Raw genomic sequence first — 25,430 nt, forward strand, 5'->3', positions numbered from 1 at the left:
TGTGAAAAAAAACAAAAGAATAAAATGTCAGTGAACCATAAATAAAAGACAGCAACCGAGTTTACCAATTTTATAACACCATGTGTCCAAAACTAACACCATTGTCCATAGTTGCAACATTCTCCCTAACTTTATTTAAGTGTTAGTATGTGGCATAAATAGCAGAGAAAATTCTGATGAAACCCAATGTTCGTCGAATCAACCAATATGTATACATGTAGTCCAATGCCTAAGTTTAGTGGTTAGATAATGAGCATTTCCAAAATACATGAAGTACTGTCCGAAATATCGACACCTTCCCTAATTGCAAAACGTGGCAATCAAAGCAGAATTTACGCGAGAACTGACTATACGAGTTTGATGAGGAAACATGGATGATGTGATTCACGACGTTTGGTATCGGGCATTGTTAATGGTTATGGGAATTTCATAATAAATAAAATTCTGCTAGCTAAAAAAAAAAAAACTTTTTACCTACCTACCGACCTTCCTCTGAAATTTAGGGTCGGGAGAGGGGAAACAAACATATTTTTAAATGTGGCCTTACAGGGCGTGCACCTTCCACATATTTTTAATCGTTCAAAAAAGGACTTTCCAAATTTGCACAAAAATGGCATACATTGAAGGAAATATCAAATTGATCCCCCCATCTCTCCCTGATTGAAAATGGAATAATCTGTTTCGAGAGATTTGTAATTACATTGTGGAACATTTTATTACAGCTAAGGGGTGCACATAAACATAAGCGTAATACATATAAACTGGTCCTGCTTCTCATATATGTTTAATAAGCGGCGGGAAACCAGTTTTTTTACTCAGAATTCCTATAGACAAGTTGGTCTATAGCTATTTCGATTGTTATAGACCGACTCGATTTTCTATAAACATTGTCTATCGGTCCATGGTTAATTTCGCACACTGTTTCACTAGTACGCAGATGATCGATAAGGCCTGTGGGCCTCTTGTGTAATGCTTATGGGAGTTGTGAGATTTAATACTGTTCGTTATCTTCACCTTTCATCTGAAACATATTATACAAGACTTTGCCCCATTCTCCCTGTCATAATGCAGACACATTTTCTTTTTTGTTGATTGAATTGTCGAAGAACTGTTGATTGAATAGTCTAAGGACACTAACTTATTTTTTTATTTCACCCACGTTACATTTCTGGCTTCAGCTTTTACCCAATTTATTGGTGGTGTGTTCGAAAAGTAAAATTTAAAACCAAATTTTCCTTCATTGAAACTTGTTCACTAATCTCTTCATTGTTTTAGGTCTTCATATTTCATTTAAATTTAATTTCAAATTGTTAATTTTATCATTAAATGAAGATACATATTTTTAAAAAATATTTTTATTTGAAGTTTGATATTCTGTAATTAGATTAACCAGGCAAAATGTTCGATGTTTTAACCGTTAACAATCATGTACAAAAAGGGCCGACAATCTTACAGATTTTGCCATCTCTGTCTTCGAGTGTTACAACACTCGGTCATACTCTTATGTCATTTACTTTCTGTTACCATAATCCTTGATATTCAAATCAGTGGTTTTGATGATGAAATAGTCATGCATGTTACGGGCTTATGTGAATTTTTGGGGACCGAATCTTGCCTCTGTATCTTTCAGAAGTTTAGCAATAAGTTCCCAAAATGTAGTGAAAGTTTTCTCAAGGAGAAACTTTTGAGATCAGAATCAGTTTGTTTATTGCATGTTTTTCAAGTAAAATTCAGGCAGGTGTGTTAATCAACCATGTTTGATTTTCCTTTGTTATTAACAGATAATTCATAGTGTTCTTGATATAAGTTGTCAGTTAAACCCAGTCTATGCGAAAGACGTCGGACCTGACCGATGTGCAGTGCCTCAGGTCCGATGTGTCATTTTTTACACCGGACCGGAATGTCCGATGTCTCAGTATTCGGTTTTAAGCTTTATTATTTTGACGCGGAGTCAATTAAATGTTTGTTATAAGTAAAAAAAAATATCACACAAATCCAAATACGTAAATGAATGTGATTAAACCGCATGGACCGTCTAAAGTATTATGCGGGAGGGATCCCTGGTATAGTATTACTAGTATAATAAATAAGATTTCCTTGGTTTTGCATTTTCACGTGTTTCTCTTTTTTACATTAGGTTTTTCGGTCTGACAAAATTTGGTTCGGTCCGGTGTGTTCATTGATTACACAGGACCGAATGTCCTGTGTGGTCCAAAAAACTTTCGCATAGACTGTAAACCATACCATTATTATTCTTGATTTGTTGCCAACAGTGGTGATTGTAAAAAGTAATACAAATTTATCAAGACACATGTTTCACATTCCATGTACTTTGCATGTTACTGGGTTTTCTTAAAAATTCCAATTCAGCCTAATTTACGCTGAAGTTCACACAACTCTGAAAAAGCCCACTGATTTCACATCTCCAATAATTTCTATTTTACTGGGTGACGGAGGGATTATGCTGCAAATGTGTCGAAATTCAATGTAAAACTTTTTTTGGTTTCTCCTATTTTTTCCCCAGAGAATCAGTTTTAATTATTTATAAATTCACTTTATTTAACAATCGGTCTTATTGTGATGAATTTATTTGTACTAGATGTAGAAGATTTTCTTGCATAACTTCTAAGAAAATATGTTGATTTATGTCAGATTCAACATGCAATTTCGATAGATATCTTCAAAGTAAAATGTTCTCATTTTTCATTTAAAAGTAAATTCATTTCTACAGATTTTGTAGCCCTTTGGGCTAATGTATTTTAAGCTAATTGATATTCAGATGACTGATAAGGCCTATGGGCCTCTTCATTTTAAAGTCAAATGAGAAGTTGAAATCATATAATCAGGCAGGGATTTATCCAGCTTTTTTATACCCATTTCATATTGAAGGGAAAGTTTTGAGAATTCAATTATGATTCCTCCAGGGGAGGGGAGGGGGACATTCTCAGATCATAATATCTAAAAATAGGCACATCAATTGATTGATTACTGAATCTTGTCTATATTGCAAGAATTTGATATTTATAGAAAAATACTTAGAATATACATGTATAAAATGATTTTTGTTAAAATTCCCATACATTTTAATGTAGTTTCTACATTTCAAGGGGAATTTTTACCTGTGGAAGGGGAAATATTCATTTGTTTTCAAATGGGGAAAGGTACCCTTTACCGGTAGTAAAAAGGATCTCATTAAATCCCTGTCAGGGCACAACATGGTTTTCCTGAAGACTAAAATCCATTCAGAATACTGATGTTTTGGTACCATTAAGTGTTTTTAAAAATGCTGGAATTTACTGTTTAAATATTGTGAAGATTAATCTATTTGATAAAGTTTTTCCATTTTCTCTAGGTTCACAAAATCATAGGATTTAGTCCTATTTTGCTGCAGGCAATCATGTCGGATCAGCTTGACATGCCAGTGAGACAAGCAGGTAAGCTAAAAACAAAAACAAAAAACATTGATTTCATTGGAACTGAAAAGAAATACGTAAGACTCACAACTGTAATTATCAACAACTATTTTGTAGGTGTCATTTACTTGAAAAACATGGTGACCCAGTTTTGGCAAGACAGGGAGGTAGAAAAACCAGGTGACCCAGTTCCTTTTTCTATCCATGAAAACGACCGAGCTGCTGTCCGAGAACACGTAGTAGAGGCCATTATACATGCCCCGGATCCAGTCAGGTGGGTGTATCTGGCTTGTCTGATTGACAAGGATGTAAACCAAGGATTTCTGAGCTACAGTAGTCCACAAAATAACTAGTGATATCACTAGAGAACTAGTGATGTCACAAATGAAAGTTCAGGGACAGATTCCATAGAGGCAGAAATTCGAAAATGCTTTTTAAAAGGAAATTATTTTTTATCATATAATCACATTGCTATTGCATTTGTAAATACTGATGTCAAACAATGAGAAAATATATAGCAATATATTAGTTATTTCCATTTGTTAAATTGGGTCTTGAGAATTTTAAGAAACCTTAACAACATTTAGATATTTAAGGAGTTTGGTGATTTTCCTGTTTGAATTCAGGGTTCAGCTGTGTGTGTGCATCAGTCACATTATTAAGCATGACTATCCAGGACGCTGGCCCAATGTCCCAGAGAAAATCCTCTTATACATCCAGTCAGACAACCACACCACTTGGATGGGAGCTTTAATGTCGCTGTATCAGATGGTCAAAGTCTACGAGTAAGTTCTATTGTCCCCGTATCATGGTCAAAGTCTTTTGAGTAAGTTCTAATGTTTGCAATCAAAACATCCCAAAGAAGGAAGAAACGTAATGAATAATAATTCATGTATTTGGTACAGTATTAACAGATGTCTGCTTTTGTTGTGTGCTCTACAGGTACAAGAGACCAGACGAGAGAAAAATTCTGGATGATGCTATGAGAGTGATTTTGCCAGTTGTGTACCAACGTCTTGTAAACTTCATGCCAGATGAATCTGAATATTCTGTTCTTCTGCAAAAACAGATCCTTAAAGTGTTTTATGCATTTGTTCAGGTATTTTACCAAGCTAAACTCGTCTCTTTTTAATGATTAGAGAATAAGAGTACTATTGTTTATAATAAAACTGTTTGTATTGCAGAATTATCTTCCTCTGGAAGTGTTAACAAAAGACATCTTCACCCTGTGGATGGAGGCAGTACGACAGATTGTGGATAGACCCGTTCCAGAGGTAGGGAGAAAGTTGCCATTAATTAGTGTGCTCTTCGTAACTTTGCACCATTCAGTTGTGAATTACTGTTTTACTGTATGGAAACTGTAAGAAAAATGGTGCCAGATGAAATCCCATTTTTTAACTCCCAGCTATTATTTATTAGTAGTTGGTATAAGGGAGTGGGGACACATACATTATTTTCTGTTTGTTTGAACATTATAAGGTGCTATCTTGCCAAGAATCTTGACTTTGTTATACCCCCCGAACGAAGTTCTGGGGGGGTTTATAGGAATCATTCTGTCCGTCTGTCTGTCTCCAGATTCGTGTCCGGGTCATAACTTCTTTGTTCTTTGACATAGGCATACCATATTTGGCACACAGGTGGAACACCATGAGACGATGTGTCGGGTACCTTCATGACCTCTATATGACCTTGACCTCAAGGTCAAAATTAAAGGTTTTTACAATGGATTCGTTTCTGGGCCATAACTTCTTTGTTCTTTGACATAGGCATACCATATTTGGCACATGAGTGTATCACCATGAGACGATGTGTCATGTACCTTCATGACCTCCATATGACCTTGACCTCAAGGTCAAAATTAAAGGTTTTTACAGTGGATTCGTGTCAGGGCCATGACTTCTTTGTTCTTTGACATAGGCATACCATATTTGACACATGAGTGTACATGTATCACCATGAGACGATGTGTCGGGTACCTTCATGACCTCTATGACCTTGAACTTTGACCTCAAGTTCAAAATTGATTATAGGGTTTTGACATAGTCATACCATAAGACATGGGTGTATCACCATGAGACTATGTGTCATGTACATTCATGACCTCTTTATGACCTTGACCTTTGATCTCAAGGTCAAAATTATAGGTTTATACCATGGATTTGTGTTCGGATTATATCTTCCATTTTCTTCTACAAAGGCATACTATATTTTTACACTCAGGAAAGAGGTAATTTATGTCTATTAACAACACCCTTGGGGACATTGGGATAAGTGGGGGGTATTCTTATATTCAGTAGTACATGTACTTTTGACAAGGTGCAGACAAGCATGAAAATACACAAGACTTTTGTTAGCAGTACATACATGTACATACATACATACATACATGTACATGTTGCAGTTCAGGGCTCAACATTAACGATTGTCCGTGTCCAGTTCATTTTGTGATCGGACAAGTCAATCTGTAAAGGCACTTGTCCGATTGGACAAGTAACTTTTTAAGCTTGTACTTGTTATATTTGTAGAATACTTTGACTTGGAATAAAAAAAAATATTGATATTCGTAAACCGAAGCGAGTTTTTGTTCATTGCAATTTTCAAATACGAAACTGATATAAACAATACGACCATGATGTATACTGGTCTTCGTACTCATGAGAACTAGTCAAAGTCAATTATGAACCTGACAAAGTCAGGCTTTACATCAACAAGAAAAAGAATCAAAGATGATTCGGACGAAGAAGCTACAATAAAAGATCGAAAGAGAAAGCATGAGAAGAAAAGAGAAAGGTTATTTCAAGAGAGCTGGAAATCAGAATTTCCTGGATTAACGTACGAAGGCGATCGAGAAAGTGAAAGTACCTTTGGCCCTTCAAGTAGCTCAGACAGGCGTCAAGGAAGCGTAATGTTTTGTCAAATTTGTCGTAGCAATAAAGGATGCGCCGACAAATCATGTTAACTTTTTATAGGTACATCAAAATTTCAAAAAGATACGTTGATTGTACATTGTAAAAGTCATAGGCAATGTGCAGAAAAGAAAGTTGGCGTGAGTGGGCTGATAAGGTCGGTGAAGACATTCAACGAATCAGCCCAATAGGAGAAATAATAAATAAAATTGATGAAGGAAATAAAGGTCAAGAAACTTATTTCTACCTTGTTTTTATTCAGAGTTGAACAAGTAAAATATACATTCGGACAAGTAACATTTGGTGGCAGCTTGTCCGATGAACAATTGGAAATTTAAGTTAATGTTGAGCCCTGCAGTTTATACATGTACATGTTGCAGTTTATACATGTACATGTTGCAGTTTATACATGTACATGTTGCAGTTTATACGTGTACATGTTGCAGTGTACATGTTGCAGTTTATACATGTACATGTTGCAGTTTTTACATACATGTTGTGGACACACCCGTTTCAGAGTTAGGGAGAAAGTTGCCATTAATTAGTGTGCTCTTTGTAACTTTGCACCATTCAGTTGTGAATTACAGTTTTACTGTATGGAAACTGTAAGAAAAATGGTGCCAGATGAAATCCCATTTTTTAACTCCCAGCTATTATTTATTAGTAGTTGGTATAAGGGAGTGGGGACACATGCATTATTTTCTGTTTGTTTGAACATTGTAAGGTGCTATCTTGCCAAGAATCTTGACTTTGTTTATCTAATATTCAGTAGTACATATACTTTTAACAAGGTGCAGACAAGCATGAAAATACACAAGACTTTTGTTAGCATTACATACATGTACATGTTGCAGTTTATACATATACATGTTGCAGTTTATATATATATACAAGTTGCAGTTTATACATACATGTTGCAGTTAAAACATGTACATGTTGCCGTTTATATATATACATGTTGTAGTTAACTGTTTATACATGTTTATTTAAGTTCTAAAGTTGACAATAAAGGACAATTTTCTTTGTTAGCAAACCAATCAAATAGATGTTGATGAACGACCAGAACTAGCATGGTGGAAGGTGAAGAAATGGGCGGTCCACATTTTGTCCAGAGTATTTGAAAGGTATATTTACACCTTTTTCCTTTAGTGAATTGAGTTTCAGTGTGTATGCTATGAATACTGACTGATGATATGGCAGATGTTCTGGGTTTTTTTCAAACCATTGTTCTAATTAACCACTCAATTCTTTATAGATATGGAAGCCCAGGAAACATTACCAAAGAATACACACAATTTTCAGAATGGTACCTGAAATCCTTTTCGGGTATGAAGAATTTGTCGCAGTACTTGTCGGTTTAGTGTTGCGTTTCCTTTATATGTTGGATGTATTTTATACGCACTGTATTTATTGATATTTAAATTTTAGGAGGAATTATCCAGGTGTTGTTTAAAGTGTTGGACCATTACAGACAGAAAACTTACGTGGCCCCAAGAGTTCTTCAACAGGCTATCAACTATCTGAATCAGGGGTGGGTAGCAAAATGAATGATATCAAAGACAGTATGTGGCATGAAATTGATGATTGACTGTAACTGGGTATTCTGTTTGTGAAGATTAGGAATATCAAAATATATATTGAAAAGGGAAAAAAAACAACTCTTTATGTGTTTTGAAGTGTGGTTTTTCATGTTTTGTCTTACCTGACTGTTTGAACCATTCTTTTAGGGTTAGCCATGCTTTCAGTTGGAAGTACATGAAACCACACATGCAGGTAAGATTTATTTATTGAAGCAATATGTTTTTAAGTGACTACATGTATTTAAAGGAACATTACCGCACTTTTTGTTCTGGCAGAGACTCTATTGATCTGTTTAGTTAACTAGTACAAGTGCTAGAATAATTTACTGATCATAACTCCCATTTGGTCTCATGGCCTTGTGGTTTTAAATTCAGTATACAGTTGTATGTATGTAGAACTCGAGTTCAAATCAGTGAACTGGTATTATTAGTCTGAGACTCCCGACAATGAAGTCTGGGTGACTTCAGGTCATCTCTGAATGTCAAGCTATGTGGTGTTTTAATGTAACAAATTTCACAATGGTTGAACTGTACTAGTAGGCTATGTGGTGTTTTTATGTGACAAATTTCACAATGGTTGAACTGTACTAGTAGGCTATGTGGTGTTTTTATGTGACAAATTTCACAATGGTTGAACTGTACTAGTAGGCTATGTGGTGTTTTTATTTACCGTATTTTGCCGAATATAATACGCACTTTTTTTAGAGAATATTTTTGTGCCAGAAAGGGGTGCGTATTATATACCACAATAGGTTTTTGACCTTTTTTTTCCAGATGAAACTCGGCGATTAAGTAGTGTAATATTTCACTCAAAGACCAAGGCTTCCGGATACTGTACGCCTTTTCACGTTCACCTATTTATTAAGTAGAAAATTCGACCTCAAGAAAATTACTACAGAAACGTAAAATTGCAGAAAATGTGATATATATACTTAGGGCTATTCCAGAAATAAATACATGGGGGGGTCGGGAGGCACCTTTTGTATATACCAAGCACCCATAAAAAAAAAAAAAAAAAATTACCCCATGAACCATCAAATTAATAAACTCATTTTACAATGACCCATCTAATAAAAAAAAAACTAACCAGACCCACCACAAAAATATTTTTAAAAATGAAAACGGTACAAATCTCGCGAGGTTTTCGGGACAAACATTCTAGTCAATGATGCGGTAATGCCTGTGCGACATTGTATCACAGTAGTTCTGAAGAAACGATGTCACATCAACAATCAAAGGCATCTATGGCGGGAATGTTGGAAAGATTGGGAGTCCAAACGATGCTATTATCATGAAATGGGTATGGATATGTTTTTCCACGAATCGTTCGTCTTCTAATGGAGCCCGCGCCCGGAGGCCTCTATATCACCATCACACTGACTGATAAATATAACGCATCGGTACCCTCGTATAAATCAACTAAGGTTTGCCTATTTTTATTAGAAAACCGAGTACCTATTGGTTTCAAAATATTCCCAAAATCGAAGCACTGTAAACTGTAATAATCTACAGAACAGAGTTCGCCGCCATCACGTCCAAAGGGACCCTACTAAACGCGCCTCTAATTTGAAGAGTGCCGTAATGGGAAGTTATGCGCTGCAAAGAGCGACAACTCGAATAGTTCTATGTTACTTCCGATTTCGAAAGCAGCATTTCGAAAGCATGTTTTCAATGTTCCCTCCGACGTTTTGTAACCAACACGACAAGAGCGACAATAAAAATATTCTGAAAACTCAACACCCACGTGGCACAAAATAAAACAATAGAAACTACCCACTACCCATAATAAATATTTTTTTAACAGTCCAACGACGGACCAATTAAAATATGAAAAAATACAACCACCCACACAAAAAAATATCGTTTGCCGCCCGACCCCCCCATTTGATCATTTCTGGAACAGCCCTTACAATATCTAAATAATTCAATTATCATGAAACAAACAGCCAATCAAATTGCATTGGATCTGACTATTCATTACATCGCATGCCGCCATTATTGAAAGCATGTGTACACAGTAATGCCTTGACACATGCTAAAATTGTTGGAAAATAATTTTGTCACTTGCTAAAAGTTTGTTTATTGTAAGTTTTATGAATAGGCCTAATTTTTAATGAAATACTTATTTGAATCTTTGAAATAACTATTCTTGCGTAAAAGCATGTGTTTTACGAAGCCATTGTTGTGTACACTGCTTTTGTTAGATACCCCCTCCGGGTAAAGAAATACCTAACAAAAAATTTTTCCACACATTTTAATAGTCATCGTAGTTAACAAGGAGTTGATAATTTGCATCTTTGTACCTACCATGGTGTGTTGATTACAGTAAAATAAGCGATAGTTTAATTGTTTAATTTTATTTTTATAACATCGGCTATTTGATTGATTTTAAGTTTCAACAAAGGAAATATCGAGTCAGTTAAGACTTTAATGCTACAAAATCTCGTGCTTTGCTGAAATGAACAGGCTTGTCCGGGTTGATATTTCCCTGAAGATTCTCATTGAAGATTACCGCGATGTAGACCTCATCTCAAAAAGTTTGCAAATTATTGTGCATTGTTTAGAATTCATTATTTCTGCAAAAATGTTAAGTGAAAATTAACACCAAGTATAAAAATAAAGATTACCGCTTGGTCAAAATTTTTGCTGCGTATTATACACCCGAAGTGGGTTTTTTCACCAACTTTTAGGCTCAAAGTGGGGGGTGCGTATTAAACACCACTGCGTATTATATTCGGCAAAATACGGTAACACAAACTGTATCAGTAGGCTATGTGGTGTTTTTATGTAGGCTTGCTTAAATTTAGGTAGATTGTCCATCTGTTTGTCAATCAGTAGAAGTTGGTAATCTTTCAGAGTTGATGTGCTTACTTCACACAAACATACACGTAACTCTTATAGAGAGCAGATCAGATTGTGGATTGAAATCTGTCCTCCGCCAGTTCCTCTTACATTGCCAAGTGTAATTGTGCAAGGCATCCAGGTTTTTTCAGTTTCTACTACAGTTGAAGTTGGACTAGAATAAAACTTCAAATAAATGATCAGTACTGAAGTGTAATTGTATAACTTGGACTTTCTCATCAGAATATGGGGGTGCCTTTGAAGGCTGTTTTTTATATATATATATATATATATATATATATATATATATATATATATATGAGTGCAGTTTCTGTTACATTTTGTTATGTTCGAAATTGGATTTTCATGAAAGAGAAATGCATATTGGGAGTCCTGTTGATAATAGAAATGAGGAGAGCAGAAAAGCAGACACGTGATTTTTTTTTGGATTTTTTTTTTAAAGCCAACACATGGTAGTATTTAGGTGTAGGTTCTGTACAGTACGTATTTATAATGAAACATTACTGCGCTTTATCTGCTGGCAGATTTGCTTAATCTGCTTAGTTCGTACAAGTGCTAGAACAATTTACTGATCATAACTCCCATTTAGTCTCATGACTTCATGGTTTTAAATTCAGTGTACAGTCTACCAACAATGAAATCTGGGTAACTTTAGTTTGTCACAGTTGTTGACAGGATTTCATTCAAATTTGTGTGCAAAGTTAGACAATGTTTGTGTGCAGATGTGCATGGAAATTTGACATGCTCTTTGCACACATAAAAAACCCTTAAGGTTATGACAATGGATGGTTCAGGAAACTTGTTACTTTGAATCTGATGGCTGTTTGTATTTCAGGGTATAGTGCAGGAAGTGATATTCCCTCTGATGTGTCACAGCGATGAAGATGAGGAACTCTGGAACACTGATCCACAAGAGTATATCAGAATTAAATATGGTAACTACCATTGTTATTGTCCCTGAAAGGAAATCTTGAATTAGATATGGTAATTATCATTGTTATTGTCCCTGAAAGGAAATCTTTAAAGCTTGAAATTGGGGGAAATAGTTAAGTCTGCTCTTGAGCTGAGAAAAGACTATCAGAAGCACACAGTACACCTGGCCTGTCATTTGCTGTGTTTAGTTTTTGTGAATGAATATGTCTGTACTGGATTTGTAGATGTGTTTGAGGATTTCCTGTCACCTGTGATTGCTGCCCAGACTTTGTTTTATTCTGCTGCCTCCAAGCGCAAGGAAGTGTTACAGAAGGCCATGGGATTCTGTATGCAGGTCCTGACTCAGGCCCAAGTCAATCCCAGACAGAAGGACGGAGCCCTTCACATGATTGGAGCTGTTGCAGAGGTCCTTCTCAAGGTGAGTGCACCAGGCTTTATACAGCTGTAGATGAAATGGTAGTCACCTCAACCAGACCTTCACAAATCTTTTCTGGCTTACCACAGTTAAGAATTTAATTGACCAATTTTGACCGATCTTAGCAGAGAGAATTATTTGGAAAGTTTTTTTTTACATGCTTATGTCCTGTCCAATATTCTTGACCGATTTAGGCATGTTAAATTATGATTTCCGGTGCAGCACAACCTGGGGTCTATGAAGAAGTGAGATGTCTATATTTACCAATGAGGACACCAGCATTGCATAAACAGTGCTACCTCGATATATTGCCAACATTTGTTCAAGACGAATTTGGGCAATATAGCGAATTTAGTGAAACGGACAATTTACTGAGCAGTCAAAGAATTTCAAAACCAGAAAGTTATTTGGAGTCCATTCTGTATAAACATTTAAATGATCTTGGGTTGAATTCAACTATTATTAGTAATTAACCTGGCCACCTGCATACCTAATCCGAACTGTCGCACTTCACCGCACAGCTATCAAAGTACAGGTGTGATTCCCGAGGTAATTGGCATTATTATCGAGGGTAAACCCAGGGGTTGAAATAAACTTTTTCTACCACTCCCGAGTTTCTTAAAAACATCATAAAAGAAAAATCTGGATAGAAACGGTTGTTGAAATCGGTCATTTTTGTAAGCATTTGTATGATTCAGAGTGCAAGTTGAAGAAAAGCGAATAGCGCATCACTGTATAAAACGGATACGATATGATCATAGTTTGTAAATCACCACTCGCTAAGATTTTCGAGTGTCCACTATTTTTACTCGCTATTTTTCTTGCAAATTTCGAGCCTTGGTAAACCCTATAAAATTTTACGATTTGTTTGTGATAATCAGTGGCATATGGCATTATGTGGGGTTGGCATTATAACGAGGGTATTAACATGGGAGGAAATCTGTTCGTTAGAATTTTCAGGCAATAAGCGGGTAGGCATTACAACGGGGGGCAATATATCGAGGGAGCACTGTACAGTCAAACATGCTTACAATGAATACGCATATAGTGAATCCACATTTATTGCAAAGTTGCATTCCTTCCCCAATAAGAGATAAATAATGAAATCTTGGTTGGATAGAACGAATTTTGCTTATATTGATTTGATTTTACCTGGCCCTAGGCGTTTGCTACAACCATGGTTTACTGCAGTTGGAAATATCTTTACAGAATTCTTTGGAACAAATGTAAGCTCCACATATAATTTAGTTGGAAGTCTGTTCAAATCATTGTCATTACTTTAGATTGGGTTCAAAAGAAAACATATCTTTACAGAATTCTTTGGAACAAATGTAAGCTCCACATATAATTTAGTTGGAAGTCTGTTCAAATCATTGTCATTACTTTAGATTGGGTTCAAAAGAAAACATATCTTTACAGAATTCTTTGGAACAAATGTAAGCTCCACATATAATTTAGTTGGAAGTCTGTTCAAATCATTGTCATTACTTTAGATTGGGTTCAAAAGAAAACATATCTTTACAGAATTCTTTGGAACAAATGTAAGCTCCACATATAATTTAGTTGGAAGTCTGTTCAAATCATTGTCATTACTTTAGATTGGGTTCAAAAGAAAACATATCTTTACAGAATTCTTTGGAACAAATGTAAGCTCCACATATAATTTAGTTGGAAGTCTGTTCAAATCATTGTCATTACTTTAGATTGGGTTCAAAAGAAAACATTTTATGAAAGATATATTTATCAGTCTTTCCAAGTTAATACAAGTGAGTATTTTGTCCCTTGGTCCCATTATTCAAAGTTGATAGGATACTGCATTTGATAGGCTATTATGAAATTGCTCCAACTATAAACTCTCACTTGAGAGTATTTTGAAAACTTGTCGATGATGAGAACAGTGACTGATGCTGATGATTATATCATGTCAAACACACTCTAATTTTTTCCTGAGTCAGTTTTCAGAATAATAGAAGTATTGACTTTGGAAACTAGTTAATGTAAAATGTAACATTCATATGATATATTGGTGGTAAAATACTTGTGTAAGCTTGCATCTATGGTGGAAAATTTCAGAACAACCAGACTTCTTCCTTGAGTATAAGAAAGCCGAGACAGAACGCGGTGAACAATCCTGGATTGGTTTTTGTTTTAATTCTTGTTTATGTTTATCCGTATTTACAGTTATTTATTTTATTGTTGGAAAAAAATTGGTTCCGAAGTTTTGGGTTGACAATTCTGACACTGTTGGGCGGTTTTGTCAGACATTTGCTTGTTCAATTGTCCTTGTATATCTTTTAACACAATTATTTATTATTTGATATATTTAACATGGAATTTTTTTTAGGCACAAGCAACTTGATATAATTGAAGAGATAAAATTTTATACCATACACAAGCTATGGATAGTATACCACTAAATTTGTGACATTGCTTGTGTATGACAGTTTGTGAATTTAGACAAGAGATTATTTAGGAAATCTGGAGTATTTACATGTACATTGTAGTAGAAGTGAAAGTTTTATTTAACTGAACTCTCAATAATTTGGGACGGGGGCTGGGTCCATTAATTCAGACCTATTGACTATACCACTCTGACACTTCTTTATAGAGAAAGATATATAAAGACCAGGCAGAAATGCTGTTGGCCACACATGTTTTCCCAGAATTCAGCAGTGAACATGGCTTCTTGAGAGCCAGGGTAAGTTTTCATATGTCAGTGAATTCTATATTATTGCATAACAAATCTGTAAATGTGAATAGATTATACCCTTTTGATGTTCATTGACAAACACTACAGATTAGTAAATGTGAATGGATAATTTAACATTACAGGCTGCATGGGTGCTGAAACATTTCTGTGAACTGAAGTTTAAGAATGAACAAAATTTGAAAACGTCTCTGGAAATGGTGCGAAATTGCTTGTGTTCAGACAAGGAACTTCCTGTTCGTGTGGAGGCTGCCGTAGCGCTGCAGGTTCTTCTGGTAGAACAGGAAAAAGGTAACTGTCTAAGTAATACACAGCTGGAAATTGTGTAGAATTTTATCCTGTTTCTTGTTTACTTTCATCCCAAGAAAAGTTCACCTGTCACTTTAGACATACTGGTTTTGCTAAACTTAACATGCATCAAACCATTTTTCAATGCATCGGTGTGAAGACAACCAAACAATTTCCAGCATACAATATTTACTTAAGTTCATTAGATTCATTGCACCAAATCTCGATATGCACCAAATCTTCAACTTATTAAAAGAAAAGAACTTTTAATAACTTAGTTTAGGGTTTAAAGTACAAGTCTGGTTACTGAAAAGGTTCATCAGATCAATAAGATTGCATCAATGTTCTCTGAAGTGTCAATTTGAGCAGAATCTTCATCTGTGGCATAGTTCCTGATCATCGCAGAGGAAATCTGTAATGTTGCATTCTTTTTTCTTTCTTTTTTTACAGCCAAAGACTACATCCAACCCCATGTCAAACCAATTTGTTTAGGTGAGTACTTTTCTTGTTGAAACTGTATGTTAAATTACATTGGTTAAAAGAAGGGTTTTTTTTTAGACGAGTTAAACTTACATTTTATGGTTTTGTTTTAGAACTGTTGAAAGTAATCCGAGAGACGGAGAATGATGACCTAACCAGTGTGATGCAGAGAATAGTGATAACATTTGACAGGGAGGTCACTCCGCTCGCTGTAGAAATGATGACACATTTGGTCAGTGTTATGACAGTGAATTATATGCTTGTTTGCATTGACCTGTTGCTGTTCCTTGTTTATGAATATAGAAATGCATTTAACTGGCATTCTAATGAGTGGAAGCTGCTAAATTTTTAAAGTTATGATTTAAATGGAATACTAGCTTATTAAGTGAATTGACCTAGTCATGCATGTAAGTAATGTAAATACATACAGTATTATATGTACATGTAGAAGTAGGTTCATGTTTTGACACTGGATCATATTGATAATAGGCTCAGACTTTTGCACAAGTGATAGAAGCAGATATGGACAGTTCAGAAGAAAAGGCCATTACTGCACTAGGTATCCTAAATACCATGGAAACCATTCTCAATGTTATGGAAAACCAAAAAGAGGTATATATTACCCTACTATAAATGTTGTTAATTTTGGGGTCTAATTTGCATTGTTTTCATGTTATTGTAAGGAAGATCCAAGAACTAGTAAGTTTTTCTCAAACAATTCACTTTAGGGGGAGGGGGTATGTTTAGTGTTGTCTGTGAGGCATAGCAACATTTAGGAATTACTTGTATGCCTGTAATGCCTGACACCTAAGAACACTTTACATACAGGAGAAAAAACTTCTGATACAGTATTTAGATTATGCACTCCTTGTGTTGGTGGCACTTGATATATACGTGTACCCCATAATTTATGTCTGATTATCCATCTCTCCATATGTTTGTGCAAATTGTGTCTTTTGTAAAAGATACATGTAATGCAATGTAGTTAAAAAAAATAAAAGTAAAAGTACTATCATGGCGATGAGTTAATTGGACTGATCTATGATGGAAACTAGAATTTGATCACACATGAAAATAGTTTGTCAGACACTCTAATTTTTTTCTGAGTCAGTCCAGATTCATTGTTAATGAACACCCCTGTAAGTCCTGAAATCCACTAACTTAATGTGTATTGATTTGTAGATATGATGCCAGGTCTTCATAATTACATCACCATTACATAGAGTCAATTTTCCCCCTGATGTTCATGTTTGATATTTTGCATTTCAGATTTTGACCCAGTTAGAGGGCATCGTGCTGAATGTTATAGGAGTCATATTACAGAAAAATATAATGGGTAAATAAATTCCACACTGCTCCTTGTCATTTGTGTATGATAGATACAAGTAAGAGCCCAAATGTTGGCTGTTTTTAAATACTCTCTAAGTGGTATTGGATTTGTGTATGATAGATACAAGTAAGAGCCCAAATGTTGCTGTTTTTAAATGCTATACAAGTGGTATTTGGTTGAAGGTAAGAAATCGTGCTTTTGACTTGCACCCAGATCTCGTATTTCAAGAAAATTACTATTGTTTATCCTGCAGAACGAGTAATATTTTGCTTTCTGAAGATTTCGTTGTACAATAGAATTGTATCGGTCTTTGCAGTTGTACGTTTGACATCATAACAATGTTAGCCTAAAACATGTTACAATAGAATAGAATGCTTGGCTGAACTGAGGCATGGACTGAATATTACTTTGGTTTATAGGGTCAGTAAGGAATGCCTGACTGAACTGAGGCATGGACTGAATATTACTTTGGGTTATAGGGTCAGTAAGGAATGCTTGGCTGAATTGAGGCATGGACTGAATATTACTTTGGTTTATAGGGGCAATATAAGAGATGATTGTAGAATGAATCCGATAAAATTTACCTGTAAATGTGTTCTGAAAATGCTCTGATTACTAGTATGTAAGCAGAAAGTAGCCCTTATTGCATGCAGTTCTTTGTTAATAACGCTTGATTTGTGAAGATCCACAACAGTGGTTGTTCAAGCAGCCCAGGTTGTAATTCTTGGTGATGTTTGTGTTTTATTTTCAGACTTTTATGAGGAGGTTTTATCCCTGATCTACAGTCTAACGAGTGCTCAGGTGTCTCATCACATGTGGCAAGTGTTTGGAATGTTGTATGAGATGTTTCAGAAGGATGGCATCGACTACTTCACAGGTAACCTAGCAGAATAATTAATTCTGTATGATTACAATAAGAAAGATTAATTCTGTATCATGGCGATGAGTTAATTGGACTGATCTATGATGGAAACTAGAATTTGATCACACATGAAAATAGTTTGTCAGACACTCTAATTTTTTTCTGAGTCAGTCCAGATTCATTGTTAATGAACACCCCTGTAAGTCCTGAAATCCACTAACTTAATGTGTATTGATTTGAAGATATGATGCCAGCTCTTCATAATTACATCACCGTGGACACTCCAGCCTTCCTGTCCAGTCCTGAACATATACAAGTCATATATAACATGTGTAAACAGGTAATATAAAGTCATATAACATGTGTAAACAGGTAATATACCAGTCATATTTAACATGTGTAAACAGGTAATATACAAGTCATATATTACATGTGTAAACAGGTAATATACCAGTCATATATAACATGTGTAAACAGGTCATATACCAGTCATATATAACATGTGTAAACAGGTAATATACAAGTCATATATAACATGTGTAAACAGGTAATATACCAGTCATATATAACATGTGTAAACAGGTAATATACAAGTCATATATAACATGTGTAAACAGGTCATATACCAGTCATATATAACATGTGTAAACAGGTAATATACAAGTCATATATATATATATAACATGTGTAAACAGTTAATATACAAGTCATATATATAACATGTGTAAACAGGTAATTTAACATGTGTAAATAGGTAATATACCAGTCATATATATAACACATGTAAACAGGTAATATACAAGTCATATATAACATGTGTAAACAGGTAATATACCAGTCATATATAACATGTGTAAACAGGTAATTTAACATGTGTAAACAGGTAATATACCAATCATATATAACATGTGTAAACAGGTAATATACAAGTCATATATAACATGTGTAAACAGGTAATATACCAGTCATATATAACATGTGTAAACAGGTCATATACAAGTCATATATAACATGTGTAAACAGGTCATATACCAGTCATATATAACATGTGTAAACAGGTCATATACCAGTCATATATAACATGTGTAAACAGGTCATATACAAGTCATATATAACATGTGTAAACAGGTAATATACCAGTCATATATAACATGTGTAAACAGGTAATATACAAGTCATATATATATATATAACATGTGTAAACAGTTAATATACAAGTCATATATATAACATGTGTAAACAGGTAATTTAACATGTGTAAATAGGTAATATACCAGTCATATATATAACACATGTAAACAGGTAATATACAAGTCATATATAACATGTGTAAACAGGTAATATACCAGTCATATATAACATGTGTAAACAGGTAATTTAACATGTGTAAACAGGTAATATACCAATCATATATAACATGTGTAAACAGGTAATATACAAGTCATATATAACATGTGTAAACAGGTCATATACCAGTCATATATAACATGTGTAAACAGGTCATATACAAGTCATATATAACATGTGTAAACAGGTCATATACCAGTCATATATAACATGTGTAAACAGGTCATATACCAGTCATATATAACATGTGTAAACAGGTCATATACAAGTCATATATAACATGTGTAAACAGGTAATATACCAGTCATATATAACATGTGTAAACAGATCATATACAAGTCATATATAACATGTGTAAACAGGTCATATACCAGTCATATATAACATGTGTAAACAGGTAATATACAAGTCATATATATATATATAACATGTGTAAACAGTTAATATACAAGTCATATATATAACATGTGTAAACAGGTAATTTAACATGTGTAAATAGGTAATATACCAGTCATATATATAACACGTGTAAACAGGTAATGTACCAGTCACATATAACATGTGTAAACAGGGTTTTTTTAACATTCAAAGAATTGGGGATATTTCTCCATTTTGAAGGGGATGTTGTCAAAGTCCAGAATATATTTATATCTTGAAAACCAATAAGCGGATTTGATTTCTGTGTATACAATAAAGTTGTGCTCCTGTCATTTTTAACATTCGAGGAAGTGATGGAAATTGCCATTTTACAGATAGGGTTTTATTTTTTTTCAACTTTAGTGACTTAATCATCTTCTAATTGTTTTAACAATCTGTTCTCTCACAGAGACTACTGCATAAGTTTAGGAGAAGGTATAATTTAATCATCAGTCCATTTGTCTGTCTGTCTGCCCTTCGGAGGCATCCGTCTCTAAATATGATTTTGTTATTAATGTGTCATTCACTGGCTCAGGTATGTTGAATAGTTATCAATAATATTCAGAAATTAGATTATGCATGTCTTATATATTTTGAGTAATGCTCCACTGCAGAATAGATAGTCTTAGAATTACATTAATTGGTCTCAAATTCATGTCAAAGGGGTGTGTTTATTCTTCAATGAGCACAAATTCACTATTTCCCACCATTCGATATGCCCTGCTTTTCGGGTATATTTTGCAGTGTTATTGGGCATTATTTTTTCTGTCCAATCCGACAAACAGAAAGTAAACCCTGTTGAGCAAATTTAGGTGTCTGAATCTGAAACTATAGTTAGTAAAGTTTGAATTCTGTATGGTAATTTCCAAGATTTCTAGTCAGTAATTCATGCACAGTAGCAGAAATGGGAGTTTCTTCTCAGCTTTTCTGAAAGTGTTGTACTAGATTCAGTTGTAACAAGAAGAAACCATTATTCTATCTTTCTTATGAATATTGTGAAGCAAACAACAGTTTTAGCTCATGATGAGTTTAGCATTTATACTTTGAAATATTACAGGTGATTTTGAAATATTTCAGGTGATGTCAGCAGAAATTGGGGAGGATGCTGAGTGCCATGCTGCAAAACTGTTAGAGGTCATCTTGTTACAATGTCATGGTCAAGTGGATCAGGTATGTGATGGTTCCTAGTGAACTGAGAGGTGTGCAAATGAAGAATGTAGTGAAGTGTGGGATAATTTAAAACAAGAGCAGACTTTGAGTGAGGAATTTTTGCGGTGTTGCCCGGCAGTTTCTAATTTGACTCTGACTTTTCTTTTTGTAGGTGGTGCCATCGTTTGTAGATTTAGTGTTACAAAGACTCACTCGTGAAGTTCTGACATCCGAATTACGGACAATGTGTTTACAAGTTGTGATCGCGGCACTGTATTATAACACGCCTCTGTTACTGGACACGTTAAATAAGTTAAATATAGACAATGTCACAGGATCTATACTGGAACAATTCTTAAAACAGTGGCTCCATGATGTGGACTGCTTTCTGGGGTAAGAGATTTTTTGTTTTAGAAAATTGCAGGGGGTTCACTATTGGAGGAAGTTTAGGTTTCTTTGACATTTTTGTTACGAAATGTAAAAATGAATTTGCTTTCTCTTTTTTGTTGGCTGAAAGTACCTTTACACCGAGATCTTGTGCATGTTTGTAATTAGGAGATCGGAAGTTGGATGATGAATATTGCAATATGATGAGGATGATTTTAAATTGTCAATCACTCTAATTTTTTTCTCTGACAACTTCCAGCCATTTTAAATGTTAGATAGTCTGATGTTGGTTTGTTCATTAATAAAACTTGTGTCTTTATTGCAGGTTACATGACAGAAAGATTTGTGTGTTAGGTTTATGTTCTTTAATTAACATGCCTGGAAACCGACCTACTGAAATAAGCAACGTTGGTTCTCAGATCTTACCTGCTTCTCTTGTGTTGTTCCAAGGACTGAAAAGAGCATATGCAAGTGAGTTATCGCAGGGGAGAATAATCAGGCTAGATAGATATTTTTTCTCTCATGCTAATGGAGGTTTAGAACTAGGGTAAAGCATGATTTGTAAAGTTTTGTCGATGTGACGAGATGGTACATTTATAGTTTTAATCATATTTCTGCTACGAAGATCAGTTTTGTAATCTGTATATTGACAGGTAAAGCTCAAGAGGAGAATGAAGACAGTGATGATGAAGATGAGGATGAGGATGATGAAGGCAATGGTAGGTTTAGTCAAGAACAATAGTTATTGATAAACTCTAACCCATATCTCCACGCATTGAGTGTGCTCGGATTTATCTTGAACACTTGCATGTAAATTTTGCGATCACTTTATGATTACCTCTTATATTGTGTGGCTTTAAATGCATGTTTTGCAAGATTACCATCACATTTATCCACAAAGATTGTCAGGAAAAAATGTTTATACTCTGTTTCTTTGTTTATTACTTTATTTGTATGATTTGTGTGTTGAAAAATCTTGGCTGAAGTTCAAAGTTAGATGAGGATGAAACTTACAAGTAATTTAATGACATTTCAAAAGGAATTCCTAGCCTGTGTTTTGTAATCTTTTCAGAGGAACTTGGGAGCTCAGAGGATGAAATAGATGAGGAGGGTGCCCAATACATAGAAAAATTAGAAAAAGCAGTAAGTTTTTAAAGCTTTTCTGAGATGATGAAATATGACTGCAATATCACAGATTTGGTTTAAACTGTGTATATAGAAAGATTAGGAAAGGCAGTAGCTTGTCAAAGCTTCTCTAGAGATGATGAAATATGACTGCAATATCAGACTTGATGTAAACAATATGTGTGCAATTACAGTGATCGCGAAATGTTGAAATGTTTTACAGGACATTCGGTCTGGTAAACACAGGAACATTACCAGACCGAATCACATTTTACCAGACCAAAAAAAAAGTAGTATTATTTTTATATTAAAACATGAAAGACTTTGAGCCTCCTGGTCATTGGATTCTCGTTTTAAAGGTTTACTGGGGACTGCATTACTGTTCCATTTTAATTGGAACACGTTGCCGTTTTTGTATGTTTTTTTTTTTATAAACGGAACTGGAAGTCGAAACATAGCAGTGATATTTTTCTACCCACTGGTACCGGTACCCATTGAATTGGGGAAAATAGCGTCAAAATTGAACAAATTGGGAATTTTCTACCAATGTATAGGCAAATGATTTCAACTAAAAGACAAGAAAACAAGAATTCATCTCTTTACAAACTTTTTTACGGTAATATTTGTTGTTGTGAGACATAAGGAATCATCGTAGCTCAACAAAACACACTGCCATGATATGGACTTCCGATTTAATACCGGAAGTGACCATTTTAGCTAACTCGTACAACGTTTCAGACTAAGAAAATTATGATTTCAGTGGTCTATTTTTCGGCAAGTGAATTAGGAATTTTTAGTCTCAAAATTGGGGGAAATCAACAGTTATATGGGGGGAGGGGGGGGGGGGGGGAATGCTGCGTAGTTTCCGAAATCGTTGCTGCAAAGTCACCAGACATTCGGACTGGAAATATAACGAAGTTTTCCGGACCGAGAGTCAAATTACCGGACATGTCCGTCGGTCCGACAACATTTCGCTTTCACTACAATTAGGGCTATTCCAGCAAAAAATGTAGGGGAGAGGGGTGGACGGCACTTTTTTTTTTTTTTACCCCATCACCAATTCAATTAAATTTCTCTTTGGACCAATCACCCATACAATCGAATTTTACCAGTACACCACTACCCATCTAAATTGATATAAATCTGGACTCCATAATTTTAATACCATGTAATCTGCATTATTTACTGTGCCCAAGCAGCTGTCCGTAACTTGAGTTACATTCATCCAACATAATTTTGAATCAATGACGGTGAAAACAAAAACAGTATAAAAAATTCGAGCATCCAGAGTTTATAAGTCTATCCTACTCTGATGAAGTCACTAGATAATTTCCACGCATAGACAATCTTCGGGTAGTTTATTTTTTTTCTTTAAAAGAAAACCCATAAAAGCCATTTGTTAACATGTATGCACTGAGCGCAACATAGTTTTCAAGGCATTATTTTGTTAAGTCCCTTGATTGTCGATTTGAGTTGTGTGTGTGATCAACAAGTTATTACCTCTAAATATGTCTTGCGAATCAATATTCCATGCTCTTGGGTCATTCTCGTTTTCCATGGCTATGTGCCGGTACCTCGAATTACCGAAATGCCCGTGATTTACCGAAATGCCCCATAAAACTACCGAAATGCCCCTTCCAACGTATAAATTAGAGCATATTTAGTTTATATATTTTCAATTTTGATAAGAAAATGCCAAATTGTGGTTGTAAATATAGAAAATTGTGTTCAATTCTCACATTAGTGATATTTCAAAGAACGATAACTCTAGCAAAAATCTTGTAACCTCTGTGCTGATCTGAGGAGCTATCACCGAAGTTTTAGAATTATTCTTTGTTAATTTTGTTCACTGTTTTATGAGAACTATAATTCTTTGAATAAGAGATAAATAGTTGCCAAAAATTTATCTGAGTTAATAATATCAAATACGTAAAATGTCCTGTTTCCTCTATTCATTGTTTCTTCTAACAATGAATGAAAAAGCATAAATATTCGTATTAATTTTATTTCATTTAATGTTTTCAATACATGTATATACATGTAACATTAGTGATGGGCAATTGGGGGAAAATAATTAATCGGATGCACCTTTTCGATTTTGATTAATCGAAAAATAATCGAATTTTATTCATTTCAAGATTATGGCATAAATATATTAAATTTACTTTATTTTTTACCCCAAATGTTAAGTTAATTAGAATAAAATCATAAGATTGATTGATTGTATCTTGTTTAACATCTCTCTCGGGAATTTTTCACTCATATCAAGACGTCTAAAATCATTAGAAATTTAAAGTTAATAATCCCATACTTTCGATTTTGTTTTCCCGGGATAGGGATATCTCTCTCGATTTTTATTGTTTTCTTATGGGATCCGGTATAGAATAGAGCCTCAATACCCCTTGCTTGTTGTAAGAGGTAAAATCCAACGCCCCAGGCCGTGTCACAGCCGGTGTGGCTCGATAAAGATCCCTCCCTGCTCAAAGACTGTAAGCGCCGAGCATAGGCCTAAATTTTGCAGCCCTTCACCAGCAATGGTGATGTCTCCATATAAGTGAAAGATTCTCAAGAGGGACATTAAAACAATATTCAATTTTATCGGATGATTCAGCTTCGTCAGCCATTTTGGATTTTAGTTAAGTCGCGGCAGGAATATTCGCATTATTAAAAAAAGATACCGACGTCAGCCATTTTCAATTTTTGAAAAATGGCAATCGATTATTCACATCGTTTGAACTACATCGACCGACAATCGGGAAGCATGCAAACTATTTTTCTATTTAACTAAAGAATTATAGTTCTCATACAGCAGTGAACAAAATTATCAAAGAATAATTCAAACAAGTATTATAGGGGGGGGGATACGAGAATTATAGGGAGAAAAACTTCGGTGAAGCACAGAGGTTGCAAGATTTTGCTAGAGTTATCGTTCTTTGAAATATCGCTAATGCGAGAATTGAACACAATTTTCTATATTTACAACCACAATTTGGCATTTTCTTATCAAATTTAAACATATATAAACTAAATATGCTCTAATTTATGCGTTGGAAGGGGCATTTCGGTAGTTTTATGGGGCATTTCGGTAATTTCTGTGGGTAATTCGGGGTACCTGCCATGTGCTCTGGTATTCTTTCGAAACGCTCGGGACTTTACGTTAGCGATAAGGTTACATCGAGCGGGAAGCATGCAAAGTTTTCGGGTGTCAACGTATCCGCCTTCAATTCGC

The 25,430-nt window shown here is 34.8% G+C and overlaps 1 protein-coding gene across 2 annotated transcripts in view; it reads left to right on the forward strand.

Moving 5' to 3' along the window:
* The window catches only part of LOC125646990 (importin-7-like), a 34,494-nt gene that overhangs the window by 5,526 nt on the left and 3,538 nt on the right, over positions 1-25,430 (forward strand). For both annotated transcript variants that reach the window (XR_007359954.2, XM_048873689.2), the window contains exons 2-25: positions 3,353-3,434; positions 3,531-3,687; positions 4,040-4,198; positions 4,356-4,512; positions 4,598-4,687; positions 7,349-7,443; positions 7,575-7,645; positions 7,748-7,850; positions 8,047-8,092; positions 11,597-11,696; positions 11,919-12,112; positions 14,718-14,807; positions 14,942-15,107; positions 15,555-15,596; positions 15,698-15,816; positions 16,074-16,196; positions 16,854-16,920; positions 17,666-17,791; positions 18,019-18,116; positions 20,618-20,710; positions 20,862-21,082; positions 21,402-21,547; positions 21,730-21,795; positions 22,149-22,219. Coding sequence is in view for 1 of the 2 variants with exons in the window: in XM_048873689.2 (XP_048729646.1) it covers positions 3,353-3,434; positions 3,531-3,687; positions 4,040-4,198; positions 4,356-4,512; positions 4,598-4,687; positions 7,349-7,443; positions 7,575-7,645; positions 7,748-7,850; positions 8,047-8,092; positions 11,597-11,696; positions 11,919-12,112; positions 14,718-14,807; positions 14,942-15,107; positions 15,555-15,596; positions 15,698-15,816; positions 16,074-16,196; positions 16,854-16,920; positions 17,666-17,791; positions 18,019-18,116; positions 20,618-20,710; positions 20,862-21,082; positions 21,402-21,547; positions 21,730-21,795; positions 22,149-22,219 (2,682 nt within the window). In the remaining variant the exon portion in view is untranslated. The remainder of the gene's footprint in view (positions 1-3,352; positions 3,435-3,530; positions 3,688-4,039; positions 4,199-4,355; positions 4,513-4,597; positions 4,688-7,348; positions 7,444-7,574; positions 7,646-7,747; positions 7,851-8,046; positions 8,093-11,596; positions 11,697-11,918; positions 12,113-14,717; positions 14,808-14,941; positions 15,108-15,554; positions 15,597-15,697; positions 15,817-16,073; positions 16,197-16,853; positions 16,921-17,665; positions 17,792-18,018; positions 18,117-20,617; positions 20,711-20,861; positions 21,083-21,401; positions 21,548-21,729; positions 21,796-22,148; positions 22,220-25,430) is intronic.

Source organism: Ostrea edulis, chromosome 6 (genome assembly GCF_947568905.1).
Source record: "Ostrea edulis chromosome 6, xbOstEdul1.1, whole genome shotgun sequence".
Taxonomy (NCBI): domain Eukaryota; kingdom Metazoa; phylum Mollusca; class Bivalvia; order Ostreida; family Ostreidae; genus Ostrea; species Ostrea edulis.